This window comes from Bos indicus, chromosome 11 (genome assembly GCF_029378745.1).
Source record: "Bos indicus isolate NIAB-ARS_2022 breed Sahiwal x Tharparkar chromosome 11, NIAB-ARS_B.indTharparkar_mat_pri_1.0, whole genome shotgun sequence".
Classification (NCBI taxonomy): Eukaryota; Metazoa; Chordata; class Mammalia; order Artiodactyla; family Bovidae; genus Bos; species Bos indicus.
Genome location: NC_091770.1, coordinates 70,924,315 through 70,937,962, shown reverse-complemented (window position 1 = coordinate 70,937,962; position 13,648 = coordinate 70,924,315). Strand labels below are relative to the sequence as shown.

General features: G+C 50.5%; 1 protein-coding gene and 1 long non-coding RNA gene across 2 annotated transcripts in view; one reads left to right on the top strand and one right to left on the bottom strand.

Moving 5' to 3' along the window:
* The window catches only part of PLB1 (phospholipase B1), a 97,739-nt gene extending 84,802 nt beyond the window's left edge, over positions 1 to 12,937 (top strand). Inside the window, exons 47-53 of the mRNA XM_070798949.1 lie at positions 136 to 201; positions 729 to 823; positions 2,013 to 2,094; positions 2,945 to 3,043; positions 3,732 to 3,827; positions 10,939 to 11,013; positions 12,547 to 12,937. Of these exons, the coding sequence (XP_070655050.1) occupies positions 136 to 201; positions 729 to 823; positions 2,013 to 2,094; positions 2,945 to 3,043; positions 3,732 to 3,827; positions 10,939 to 11,013; positions 12,547 to 12,750 (717 nt within the window). The 3' untranslated portion in view covers positions 12,751 to 12,937. The remainder of the gene's footprint in view (positions 1 to 135; positions 202 to 728; positions 824 to 2,012; positions 2,095 to 2,944; positions 3,044 to 3,731; positions 3,828 to 10,938; positions 11,014 to 12,546) is intronic.
* Positions 3,537 to 4,320, bottom strand: LOC139185811 (uncharacterized). The gene is made up of 2 exons (XR_011569337.1): positions 4,105 to 4,320; positions 3,537 to 3,814 (listed from the first exon to the last, which is right to left on the bottom strand). It is a non-coding gene; the product is annotated as an uncharacterized lncRNA (long non-coding RNA).
* Positions 12,938 to 13,648: the final 711 nt, after the last annotated feature.

The following is a 13,648-nucleotide window of genomic DNA, read 5'->3' as shown; positions in this document are numbered from 1 at the left end:
TTCTTACCAGAGACTGTATCCATCAGCAACAAGGGTTGGGCTTCCCATCTGGTACAGGACCTTCCTGTGCTGGGCATCAGGCCAACTTCTCCCCCTCCTCCCAGGAGCTGAGCAGAGCCCCTTCCTTCTTCACAGGAGGCCCGCTCTGCTGAGGAGTATGTTAAGTACATCCGACAGGCCCTGGACATCCTCTACGAGCAGGTAGGGAGGCACAGCGGCATGTTCTCGGGTCCTATTTCCTGCCAGCAACCAGGCTGTCTGCTGGCTCACCAGGGGTCGCTCCCTGAGCGCAGCTAGAAGACTTGTGTTCAGTGAGATACACACTGCAGAGTCCCCCAGGAGCAGGTACCTGGATGGATGGGATGGGAGGGAGGCAGCTGCCAAGCTTCTCTGTGAGGTGGAGTCTAACTGGATCTGACTGCCTTGGTTGGGTGCCAAAGAGCCTGCTTCTGGAGCCAGCTGGCCTGACTTGTAGCCAGGCACTGTGGCTTCCTAGCCATGTGACTTTGGGCAAGTTGTGTCTCAGTTTCCTAATCTATAAAGTAGGGCCAATAAAGACCATTCCACAAGATAATATAAGGCACGTTCCCTCTCTCGGCCTCAGTTTATTGGTAAAATTGGGGAGGGGGGAGTAGACTGTAGACAATCCCCCAAGCTCTTTCCAGCAGTAAGCTCTGCTCCCCAAGTGCTTGCGGACTACTGAAGCCCACCCCCTCTGCTCTCCACAGCTTCCACGGGCTTTCATCAACGTGGTAGAGGTCATGGAGCTGGCTGACCTGCACCAGGGTCAAGATGGAAAATGTGTCATGCCACTGCCAGCCCAGTAAGTAGACGGACATGGTCCTGAGGCAAGGGCATCTAGGGAAATGGGGCTCAGATACCAGCGGGTGAGACCGAGACTGGCAGAGCTGGACAATCCTGTCCAAGGGGCAAACATCAACAATTAGCCAGGGGCTTGGAAAACCATTTTCAAGTGTTGCTACCTTATTGAATGCCTACTCTATGCAAGTTGCTTCAGTTCTCTGGACCTCACTTTGCCTTTCTGGAAATGATCTGTGAGGGCTCCAGAATTTCTGTGGTGCCAAACCCCAACTTCAGCAAGTTGTTCCCTGTTTGAGAGGTGGCACGAGGCAACAAGCTTTCGAGACAGCTCTACTGGGCCTCACGTCCTGGCGCTGCCGTTTAGAAGCTGTGGAACGTTGTACAAACCACACCACCTCTCTGGGCCTGTTACTCACATGTAAAAATCTCCCGGGGAAGTAGAGGTGACATCTAGGGGAAACACATGTAAAGTGCATGGTCCCCCTTGGGCAGGCGCTCAGGAAATAGTAGCTATAATGTGCTTCTTAGGACTGGCCTTGAAAGCCAGGCTTAGAGCTAAGTGATGTCCTGCAAGAATCTCTGTTGGCCTGGAATTTGTTAAAGCTCATCCCTGACCCTGCAGGAAGTTGCCCTCTTTAAGGCCAGAAGGTTGCCCAGAGTTCCTGTGACGGTTTTTATGGGGGAGGAGATTCTACAGGGTGGCTAAGAAGCCTTATCTGGAGTCAAATGGATTTGCTGGGAAGGTGACCAGCTGGTTCCAATCTTGCCTGGAACCTGGTCCCTGCCTGGAGCAGCCAGTGCTGCCCAAGAGCGTCTTCCTGCAGGAGAGTCCTCAGCAGCTGAAGGTAGGGAAGGGAGGCCTCAGGAACATGAGGAAGAAAGGCTGGGCCACTTTGGGAGTCTTCCCAAAACCCCAGCCCCTCTGGAGAAACTCCAGGAGCCACAGGCTAGGGAAGGAAATAGGTGGCCAAGGAAACGGACAGCCTGTCCGCAGGAGCCCCAGGCACTGTTGCCAGCCCTTCTGCCTTCTCTCCTAATAAGCACCTGCTGGATCGCATGTCTCTGAGTCATGCTTCTCTGACCCGGGCCCCAGAGGCAGCAAGTCTGTGTTGTGGGGGCACCTGTGTGTATGGAAGGGGGTTGGAGTAGCCTCTGAGAGGCCCTGAGCCTCAGGACTCCTCACCACACAGGAGCAACTGCACCTGCCTACAAGGCTCCCAGGAGAACTTGCCAGAGATGCAAGAATTGAAGACGGTGAACTGGAACTTCCAGGTGACCCTGTGCCCCTTTTCCCTCCCCACCCTCCTCTTTACTCCCGAAGCAAGGATTGGGAAATCGGGTGTTTGCTGCGAGCAAGGCCACTTCCTAAAGGCAGATCACAGCCCCTGAAATGTGTGTCCAGGTAAACCAACATCAGGGGAGGGCAGTGAGAACTCAGAAGGGAAGCTGGAAGAAACCCGTCCTCTCAACTCTCAGAGGAGGCATCACCCCTTCACCCCCCACCCCAACCCACCCAGAGGGGAGAGGTGCTGTGTTCACTGCTCTTGGGCTCCCTCCCTCCTTACTTTCTCACGTCTGTCTCTGCTCTTGCTGTCCCCTCCCTGGACCTGCCCGCCTGGGCCTTTCTGCAGCACATCCATGTCACGGTCAGAACTTTGTCTTCTTACCTCTCTGAGAAGCTTCCCTTGACTAAGCTCCCTGCTGGCAACTTCAGTCAGCACTTCACTGACCCTAAAGCCATATATGATTTTGACTTTTACATCTCACAGATGGATAACCAGCTCCTTGAGGGTGAGCACAGGTAGTCTATCTTTTACAGTCCACCTTTGGGCACTTAAGCAATGCCAAGACTGTGGATACTCATGCTAAGGTCTAAGGCATTTTGAGGAGCTGGTGTTGAAAAGTTCCCCATTTGGACTGGAGTCCCACGCTCTAATCCACTTCTTCTTCATGCAGTGAGAGCAGGTTGGTGTCTGTGCCTGGTGCAGTCTAGGTGGATGCTTGTGCAGTAGAGCAGCTCCTCTGGGTCTCCTGGCCCTGACATGACCCACCCGAGGCCTCAGGGACAGTCCGTCTGTCCAGCCTCGCTGTGGGACTGAGCAGCCTCCCTCCCCATCCCTAGAGTGCCCTGTCGACACTCTCCTACCAGTACCTGCAGCGTGAGGACTTCGCCGTGGTCGTACAGCCTTTCTTCCAAAACACTCTTGTCCCCCTGAACAAGGTGAGCAGCTGGGAGGCACATGTATAGTGGCCGTTATCTTGGGGAATGTATTTCCTTTTCCACATGGGCTTTTTTGGACGATCTTTCTCCAGGAGTGCTCCCAAGGAGCTGCTGTTTCTGCTTTTGCTCCTTCCCCCCTTTTGAGTATTACTTGAACTTAGATGTAGTTGGAAAGAAAATGTGAAAATTAACAGTGACTGAGCTCCCCAGGTATGGCCCTGATATTTGCCAGGTTGGAATAAAATGAAAGCTTCCCCAAAACATTCTTTTCAACTATTAGGGCAGGGATGCTGAAGGAGAAGGGATGGACTGTAGGTGGCTATGAATCCGGGAGACCTGGGTTCAATCCCTGGGTTAGAAAGAACCCCTGAAGGAGGAAATGGCAGCCCACTCCAGTATTCTTGCCTGGGAAATCCCATGCGCAGAGGGCCCTAGTGGGCTACAACCCATGGGGTCCCAGACGAGTCAGACACAACTTAGCCACAACAAACAATTTGGTTGCTACAAATTTTTTTAAAAATAAAAATTCCAAAACTAGGTAGTTTCTCCATCAATATCTGATCCAATTGGCAGCAGAAATGAAAGGATGGAAGGTAGAATGCCCAGGGTGCCACTGCCTGGGGCAGAGGGGTTGGGCAGGTAGCAGTGCTCTCATCTCAGGAAGATAATCCCCTTCCTTTGGTCACAGAGAGGGGGCGCTGACCTCACCTTCTTCTCCGAGGACTGTTTCCACTTCTCAGAACGTGGGCACGCAGAGATGGCCATCGCTCTCTGGAATAACATGGTCAGTACCTAAGGGTTGAGTGGGCTCGGGTCAAGGGTACCCCCGAGGACGCTCTTTCTCACAAAGAAAAACCTATTGGTTGATATGTCTCCTTTCTCCCCAGAGTTCAATATGGCAGCTCACGTATTTGTCCTGACAGATTCTATTCTTTCTGTAATTTCCCAGCGCTGTTGGGGTATAACTTTGTCATCAGATAGACTAGATGAAAATACCAGCATCGCCCCTTTACTGTGTGATCTTGGGCCGTTGAGCCCACTCTGGCCATTTGTGGGCTTACCAGGTAGTGTGGGTGGTAAAGAATCCGCATGCCAACGCGAGACACGGGTTCGATCCCTGGGTCAGGAAGATCCCCTGAAGTAGGAAATGGCAACCCAGTCTAGTATTCTTGCTCAGAAAATTCCATGGACAGAGGAGCTTGGCAGGCTACAGTCCATGAGGTCACAAAGCGTCAGACATGACTGAGCAACTATGTCCACACTGGCCATCCATATCAGTATCTACAAAAACAACAGCAGTGACACAGGTCTTAGAGATAATGTGTGTGCCGCACCCAGCACAATAATCCCCACACTCCCTACTACTATTTGTTTAAACACTAAAAAGAGCCACTCAGCCAGTTTTCCCAGGCTGCCACCTAGTCTAGTCCTTTCTGGTGGGGAGAAAAGGAGACCTTACGAAATGAAGGTACAGCCCAGGGGCCACAGCCCTGTGCCTTGCTCTACCCTTTACAGCTGGCCACTCATGACTGGACAGTCAGCTATGTTTGCACAGAGCTTGACAAGTAACCCTGAGCGCTGTATCCTCTTGTGCAGAGCAAATGAAATGCCTTTCCAGTCCACTGGCTTCTTTTGATCTAGGCTCAGCGGTAACCCAATCCCCACCCCAACCTGCATGTTCTCTCCCTTCTCCCATGGTGACTAAACCATCCACACGCCTGCTCCTTTCACTGCAGCTTCAGGCCCACTGTGACTCTGCCAGGCACCGCTGTGCAAGTATTCCCACACCTGTCAGCTCCACCAGCGTGGCCAGTATCTTCCTCGGCTGACTCACAATATTGACTTTCTCCTTAGCTACACCACCTCCTCCTCTCAGAACAGCATGTAAGGAGGTTTTCTCCTTGGCCTACTTAATTGCAGGCTCAACCTCCCTCTGCTTGTGTTTTCCTGGTGTTTTCCTCCTGTTGACATCACAGTCTGCCCACTCCTGGAACTTCCGTCATCTCTGTCCGTCCAGGACCGGGAATTGCAATTAGAACACTTTGAGTTTGCTCCCAACCCTACTTCCACAGTGGTTTTTTAAAATCAAAGTTAAAACAATATAATCCCTGGGAGCAGTTATGTTTCTCTTGATGATTTTTTGCTTTGCAGTCCAGTTGTCTTTCAGTGACTGAGTCATTCAAATTCATGCTTTTAACCACCCCCCGCCCCCGCCCCAGTAAAGGCTGGATATCTCTCCATGGTTTCCTTTCTCCCCCTGCAACCCTGGGGGAATCCATGGATTCCAAGGAGGGGCGGGAATGCTAAGCCCTTAGCCTTGCCCTCCCAGTGTCCCCGTCAGGGTATGGTTTTCCTACCTGGGGGTATTTGGAGACTTCTCAGTGCCAGGACCCTCTGAGTCTCCTGGGACCGATGGCCATAGTGATGACTTGAGCATTACAGGACCCACCTGTCTCATTCTGCATGATTTAATGTAGTTCTGGCCTTTCTCTTCCAAAGCAGCTCAGTAGGTCTTCCCATTAAATGGTTCTGTTTCATAAAAGCAAGTGGAAGGGATTTAGATCTGAAAATGAAAGGTAAATGCTGCATGGAGCCATATTATTGCTACTACAAGACTGTTCATAGCTCCCCAGCCATACCCCAAATTTGAAAAACAGCAGCAAACACAAAGCAAAACAAACCTAAAACTATATGTTATCCTGTGCTATATGATTTGTGGGAATAATTACATAGTCCAGTGTTTTCCTCCAAAAGTATCTCAGATATAAACCTACAGCATCATGCCAACTTCTCAGGTCATCTTCTTCCTGGAATTTCACCCCTAAAGTGACATAAAATAAGTGACAAACCAATAGGGCTGGAGAGGATCTTAGAGGTAGGTCATCGAGCCAGAATGTCCTGTAACTAAAATGCAGAGACATGGAACAATTTGCGAGGGGTCAAACAGCAAGTGGCAGAACAAGGATTAGAACTCAGGTCTAATCACCAGGCATCCTGGCTACAGCACCAGCCTGATAAGCACATGTGTAACCGGTGAATTCATGTCTCATAATTAGAGGCCTATGACATAGTGTCTGCAGGCCTTGGCTGATACCCCGGGTGCCCCACTGTGGCAAAAGACACTCTTGAAACTGTTCCATCTCATGCCCCTCCTCTAGGAACAGTTTTTGCCTCCTTTTTCAGAGACTTTTGCAAAGCCAGAAACTCCAGCAGCACTAGGGCATGTTTTTCTCTTCCATTTTCTTTTGTCTTCTTACGAACAGTCTCGTCGCCTCTTTTCTGATAACTATTCCTCCACTGCTGCCTGCTCCCTCTTCTGTGGAAATCTTACTCTCTTCTAACACTGACATCTCCCTGGGCATCTCCCCTACCACTAAACAGAAAACAATGCTAGCCTCCTAATTGACGTCCCTATCTCCAAGGCTTACAGCCATTAAAACAGCTCTGGCTGTGTATTACAGTTATTTGGGGGCTCTTAAAAATAATGAATACCTACAACCACTTTGTATGTCTACTAAAGCTGAACACACGTATTCCCTATAACCCAACAATTCTACTCCTACGTATATCCCCAACAGAAAGGTATACACACATTTCTTGTCCAAAAGATGGACAAGAATTTTCATAGCACCACTATTCATGACCACCAAACAGGAAACCCCCCAAATGTCTACCAGGATGGGTAAACAAACAGCACATTCATGCAATAAAATAACCTCACAGCAATGAGACTAAAACTTTAACAACATACAACTATACATATAAACTTCAAAAACAAGCAAATATATACATGGTCTTATTGGGACATGGAGAGAGCAGGAGGGAGCTTTTGAGTGTTGATCATATTCTGTTTCCTACCTGGATGCTGACTATGCGGGTATGTTCATTTTGTTATAATTTATCAGTGATTCATTTTTTATATTTGTTTCTATATGTATGTTAGCTTCAATTAGAAAGAAAACAGTGCCTGGGCCTGATCCCTAGGAATTCTGACTTTGTCTGGGGTAGCACCTAGATTCAATACTTTTTAGATGCTCCCCAGGTGATCATTGCATAGGGTTTGTGAATTACTGCTTTAGATCTCCTCTCCACAGGGCAACCATATGCTCTCCATAAATGAAATATGACCAAGTCACACCCCTGCTCTCAAATGTCCAAGGCTGGCCCCTCCCTGGGGAAGAAAAGCTAGGCTCCTTAGCCCGGCATGCCAGGCCTTCCGGGTCTTGGCCCCAGTTAACCCCTCCAGCAGCCACTCCTACCAAGTGATCTGCACTTGGCAATCCAGCAAGGAGTGAAGTTTCCTGCACCACCCATGCTGGCTCCTGCCTCTGTGTGTTTGCCTTTGCTCATCCCCTTCTCTCTGGCTGCCCTTTCTACCTCCTTCCCCTGACTAGCTCTGACCCACCTCAACACTGGCACTGGCACTCAGGTGCCAGCTTCAACAAGAAGCCTTCTCCAAGTCCCCAGAGCAGGCTAGAGCCCCCACCATCACCCTGGCCCCCTGGTACACACGCTGTCTCAGTCCTGTCTTTTGCCACAGTGTCTGTATCTACAGTGTTGTATCCACAGTGTCTGTATCCACACTGTTGTATCCACAGTGTCTGTCCTTAGGAAAGGTGGGTTCTAGCAAATACAACTCCCTTTCCTGTGGGCTCCAGGTCTCTGTGACTCCAGTTCATCCATCCACCCACTAGGCCACTATTTCCTGAGCACCACGATGCCATAGGGGCTGCCACAGGTGCTGGGGAAAAGAGATGCCCTGCTCTTGGAGAGCTTCCAGTCTAGTGGGGAAAAGAGATTTAAAAAAATAATCAACAAGGTAGTTTGTGACCACATTCAGGGCTTTTAAAAAATTAAAGCAGAGTGCTGGGACAGAGAGAAATGGTGGGGAGAGGGAGGCCTCACTGGAGAGTGACATGTGAACTGAGAACTGAATGTCAAGAGGCTGCCAGGCAAACTGAAGTCTCAGGCCGGGGTGTTCCAGGCAGAGGAAACTGGACCTGTGTGGGCCAGGAGTCAGGAATGAGCTTGAAGTGTGTGAGGCGCGTAAAGGCCAGTGTGGCTGGAGGGAAGGGAGCAAGGTCAGAGACGTGGACAAGAGCAAGGGCTGGGTCCTTGGATGGCTTTCGACGGGGAGCCATGTGACCTGGTTTGCCCTCTGGCTACTGCATAGAGACAGCTAGGAGGGAAGCAAGAGAGGAACTCGACCATTAGCAAGCTGCTGAAAGTCCAGGTGGAAGGTGAAGGTGGCAGAGACCAGGGGATGGCAGTGGAGAGGGGAAGTCGCTGGATCTGGGATGTGGTTTGTACTGGCTGGTGGATGAGGTAGAAGAGGAATAAGGGATGACTCTTCAGTTTGGGGTCAAGGAATCTGGGTGGACAGTTGAGGTGCATAGAGAGAAATACAGTTGGTAGGGGAAAATCAAAAGTTCTTATTTTGGATATGGTCAGTGTGAGCTGCCTTCCAGAAGTCCCCCTGAAGGAATCAGGTAAGGTGTTAAATGTATGATTCTGGAGTCCAGGGAGTCAGCAATGGAGATTTGGCGGGGTGGGTGTGGAGAGAATGTGGGGATGATTAGCCTAGAAGTGCCATTCAAGGCCACAGGATTGACTGAGAGCAACTAGAGAAAGATTAGGTGAAAAAAAGCATAGGGCCAACCACCAAACCCTGGCGCTTTCTTCCAACTTTTGGTCTAGCAACAGATGAGGACAGGAGGAGGAGGGGGCAGGGAAATAACAGTGCTGTGTCTTGGGATCCAAGACAAGTGTTTTGAAAAGGAAGCATCAACTTTGACAAATTCTGCTGAAAAGTCAAGCAAGACAAAAAAGAAAGTGAGTGCTGAATCCAGATCACTGGTGACCTTGACCAGAGCTTGAGTCAAGTGATAGAGACAGAGAGAATGGGAGAGTAGGAAGTGCAGTTCAGTTCAGTCGCTCAGTCATGTCTGACTCTCTGCGACCCCATGGACTGCAGCACACTAGGCTTCCCTGTCTATCACCAACTCCTGGAGCTTACTCAAACTCATATCCATTGAGTCCGTGATGTTATCCAACCATCTCATCCTCTGTCATCCCCTTCTCCTCCCACCTTCAATCATTCCCAGCATCAGGGTCTTTTCCAATGAGTCAGTTCTTCACATCAGATGGCCAAAGTATTGGAGTTTAAGCTTCAGCATCAGTCCTTCCAATGAATATTCAGGATTGATTTCCTTTAGGATGGACTGGTTGGATCTCCTTGCAGTCCAGGGGACTCTCAAGAGTCTGCTCCAAAACCACAGTTCAAAAGCATCAATTCTTCGGTGCTCAGCTTTCTTTATAGTCCAACTCTCACATCCATACATGACTACTAGAAAAACCAAAGCTTTGACTAGATGTTCCTTTGTTGGAAAGTGCAACAGGGGCTAAAAACAACTCTTCTAGAACTATGGGGAATAAGAGTGAAGGCAGTCCAAAAAAAAAAAAAGGTGAAGGCAGCTGGTGGAGAGGTGGGAGGGACTTCAACCTGGGAGATAGAGGATAGAGTAGATTGTGTACCAAGCTGAAGGAATCAGTAGAAACAGATACAATCATCAAAACCATATGATTATTACCTTCCTCTACGCCAGTTAGTTCCTGGGTTCCTGGAATATCACTGGGAGTCAGCCAACCTGATCTGTGGCATCTGTTCTCTCTCTAGGTGGTTCTGTTACAATAGAAATAATGCTGTTACCTGTGTAAGCCACCTCCCGCTCACACGTGTTTCATCTTCTCATTTGATGCTCACAACACCAGATGTGGAGTTGTCCAGTCACAGTTTAATGCCCCACCCCTAACCCTGGGGTAGTTCTGGAGCCCGCCTAGCCCCACACAGCAGTATTAGCAGAGCCAGGACCCCAGCCCATGAGCCCACTGTGCTCTGTCCATTCACAGCAGCATCTCTCCCAGGACCAGAGCACCTCGTTCTCCTCTAATTGTTACTAACAAACAGGTACAAAAAGGCTTTAAGACACCAAAAAGCAAGGTCCTGGGCCAGGTGTGGTCATTAGCTGGCACAGTGGACTTTCACTTCCCTCCTGGGCAGTACGTGGGTGTCAGGAGCTGATGAGGTCAGGGACAGGCAGAGAGCAGATCACGGGATGGGTGGAGGCCAGACGTTCAGGATGGAGTCTGGACAGGTGAGTGCCAGGGATCCATCTCCTTGGTGCAGGCCACGTGTCACAGGGCAGGGTACTGGCTAAAGAAGCTGGGGAGGAGGTTACAGCAGCCTCCAGCTCATTCTCAGAGGTCCCAGGATCAAATGCATTAAGCTAAACATGAGCCATAATTGCTCCCCAGGAGGTTTCAAGTAAACCTTTTCATCTATACAAAAAAAACACAAAAGTAGCTCAAGCAAGAAAGCTCCAATTTCTTAAGGATCAACAAGTCAAGCATAGTAATGATGTCATGGTAACCAGTGCATTTTCAAAGTGTTCTTGAAATTGATTATCCCCAGACACTTCGAGAAGTTGGGAAATATGCTCATCACCATTTTGTAAAGTTGAAAATGCAGAGTATCTGCATTCACAGCCACTCCCAGGGATACAGGAGATGGAGGTCCTGAGCCCTGTGCCCCCCAACCCTGACTCATCATTTGCTGAGGCCTCTGAATGAATCAGACTCCCCTAGGTCTCAGTGTCCTTCGCAGTAAATCCCAGATATAGTCTCAGGGTCCTTCTGCTCTGATGGACTCTGATTTGCCAATCTCTGAGTCATAAGTCAGGTCCAGCTCTGGCCTCAGGGTGGCAAGTGTCGGCCGTGGGTCTTGCGCCTTTGCTGGTTTCAGAAAAAGGGACGAACCTGGTGTGAGATACTCTTCCCTCCAATAGCGGTTGGGGCTCAGCCTTGGAGGAAATCAAGGTTTCCTTTTCTCTCTTCAGCTAGAACCCTTGGGCCATAAGACCACCTCCAACAACTTCACCTACAGCCGAACCAAGCTCAAGTGCCCCTCTGCTGTGAGTAAGGTCCCTCCTCTCTGGTATGCAACAGGAGTCTGACCTGGGGGAGGGGGGCCCTGGCCACCCAGAGGCACCAAAGTCCCCTGGGAGGCTCTACCATTGGACACGGTCATTCATGGCCACCCTTCTCAAATCTCACCTCCCCTGGCTGCCCCTGACATTTCTCAGGTCCTCCTGAGAAATGAGGAGGGAGCCGGGAGTGAGGCAAGGGAGAAAGTACAGGCTCACCGAAGCAGGAAGAGGCCCAGGGGAGGCAGATGAACAAACACTGGCCAGACCCTCATTACCCACCACAATCCCAGAGGGTCTGAGGCATCCTCTGCCTTAAACGTGTACCAAGAAGCCCTCCCACGCCAGGCATGCTCCTGATACTGGGGGCTGCAAGGCAGAGAAATAAGACATCATGTCTGTGCTGGGTACCTGCATCTCTTTCTGGCTTTCTAGCACTCCCAGTGTCCAGGCCCAGACACCCTCCCCCAGACCACTGACAGAGCCCCCCACCTTGCCTCCCTGGCTCTTGTCTGCCTTCTCTGCCCATTCTGTAATCATTGCCAGACACAGAGTGGCATACCTGGAAGGAATTCCAATCTTGTCAAGACTGCTTGAAACCTTTCCCTGGTCCCCATGTCCCACCGAAGAAAGTCCAGACCGGAGGCCCACCTCCCTGTATCACTTTAGATACACGACTCTGCTCCTAGAAAATGGAGCCACTTCCCAAACAAGACCCACAATGGCCCCTGTCTGTGCTTCCACTTCGGCCATCTGCTCCCCTTGGAGGGTCATCCCCCATTTCCGCTGTGGAAAATGTTCATATCCTACAAGGCCGAGGTGTTGCCCCTTCTCTGCTGTTGTTCACCCTATCTCCTCTACACTCCCACCCCAGATGCACCCCAGTGTTGGTGTCTTTTCTCTGCATACCTCTCACAAGCCCTGACCCAGGCCCCGTGGCGATGTGATTATTTCTAAACACCTCTCGTCTCCCAACTGGACCACGAACGACATCACATCTCAACCCTCAGGCACTCTCCGAGCTCCCAGCACATGCCAGCATGCCATCAGCCTTCACTGGGGGAACAGAACAGATCCAGGGAGGCAGGCCCTTTGCATTTGGGGTGCTTAGTCCACTGCAGAACCAGCTGTCCATGCACCCCAACCTTCCCATTCACAGGCACCCCTGGGATGGGAGGAGGGGAGTAGCTGTCCAGTGGCAGCCTAGAGGAAACAGAGGTGGGGGCTCTGCCAGCACCCCAGGTCTCCCTTCCATGGGTCACCTATCAGTTCCTGATCATTCAAAACTGAGTTGACAAGAAAGGAGGTGCTGGTGAGAAACCAAAAACCAAACCAAAAGTGTATCCACTTTGGATACCCCTCCTCATCCAAGGGGCTTGGGCTGAGTGTGGATGAAGAAGCTTTACAAATAAGAGATGGGCTGTGGAAACAAGGCCATTGCTCCATCACTGGGATAGAGACCACAAGCCTCAGATGGATGGTTTTCCAGCCCCTGACCCAGAACTCTCTCCTCCTCCACAGGAGAACCCCTATCTCCGCACCCTGAGGAACAGTCAGCTGCTCCAAGACCAGGCTGACACAGAACCCTCAGTGCTCTCCTGGGCCATGCCAGTGGCGGCAGGAGGTGGCCTGGTGGTTGGCATCGGTGCGGTGATGACCTGGAGAGCCCTAAGAGGCCACCAGAAGGAAAACTCTCCCCTAAGTCTGAACACCATGAGCTTCTAGGCCTGCCAGCCTTGTACGGGCTCTCATCTTGAACTTCCCAGCCCTCCACATCGGCCCCCGTTTGCCCACTACAGAGGCCACTCCAAAGCTGGGGCACAGGAGGCCAAATGGATAGTCGTGGCTTCCTGGGGCCTGGGACCTACCCTCCTGGAATTGGTGCATTTAAATAAAGGCCAAAGCTGTTCTATTCTTGAGTTTGCCTGCTTGAAGCACTCACCTTTCACCTCTTGCATGCTGCAGGTGTGGGAACTAGAAACTTTCATCTCAACCAGAACTGCCCAAGGGATGGCCAGCCAAGCCCAGACTGTCACCCTACAAGCCTGTCTTCCATCACCAAAACCCTATTTCAAATGTGGGGGAAATGCCAGTCACCATTGCCGGCCACCACTGGATACAATCCAACACATATCTATTATGCACATTTCTGTGCTCAGGGCAAGGTAGAACACTGCAGTGCCTCCAAGGTTGCGCATGTCCTGGCCCAGAGATGCACTCTTTTCAGAAGATAAGATGCTCTGTGACTGTGTGACTCAGTCCTGGGGCAGCTGTGGGTTAATGTGTCTGCTCTTGAGAATAGGAGTTCCTTGGGAAAGGTTTCCCAGAAGACAGCAACTTTGAAATGTCATTTTACAAAAGGATTGGGATACGAACACTTCATATATCCTCAACCTTTCTCGAGGTGCTACATTTAGGAAAGAATCCCTCTTTCTACAGTACCAAGTTTATGAGAGAGCTAGACAGAGTCTGTTAACACAGCCTCCCTTCATTCAGCCCCTACCAGGGACAAGCCCCTCAGCTGAATTCTTACACAGATAAGCTCTTTTATTCAGCACAAAAACCTAGGGAGGGGATAATAAAAAACTCTGAAGACAGAGCTAGTGATTTCACAACATTGTCA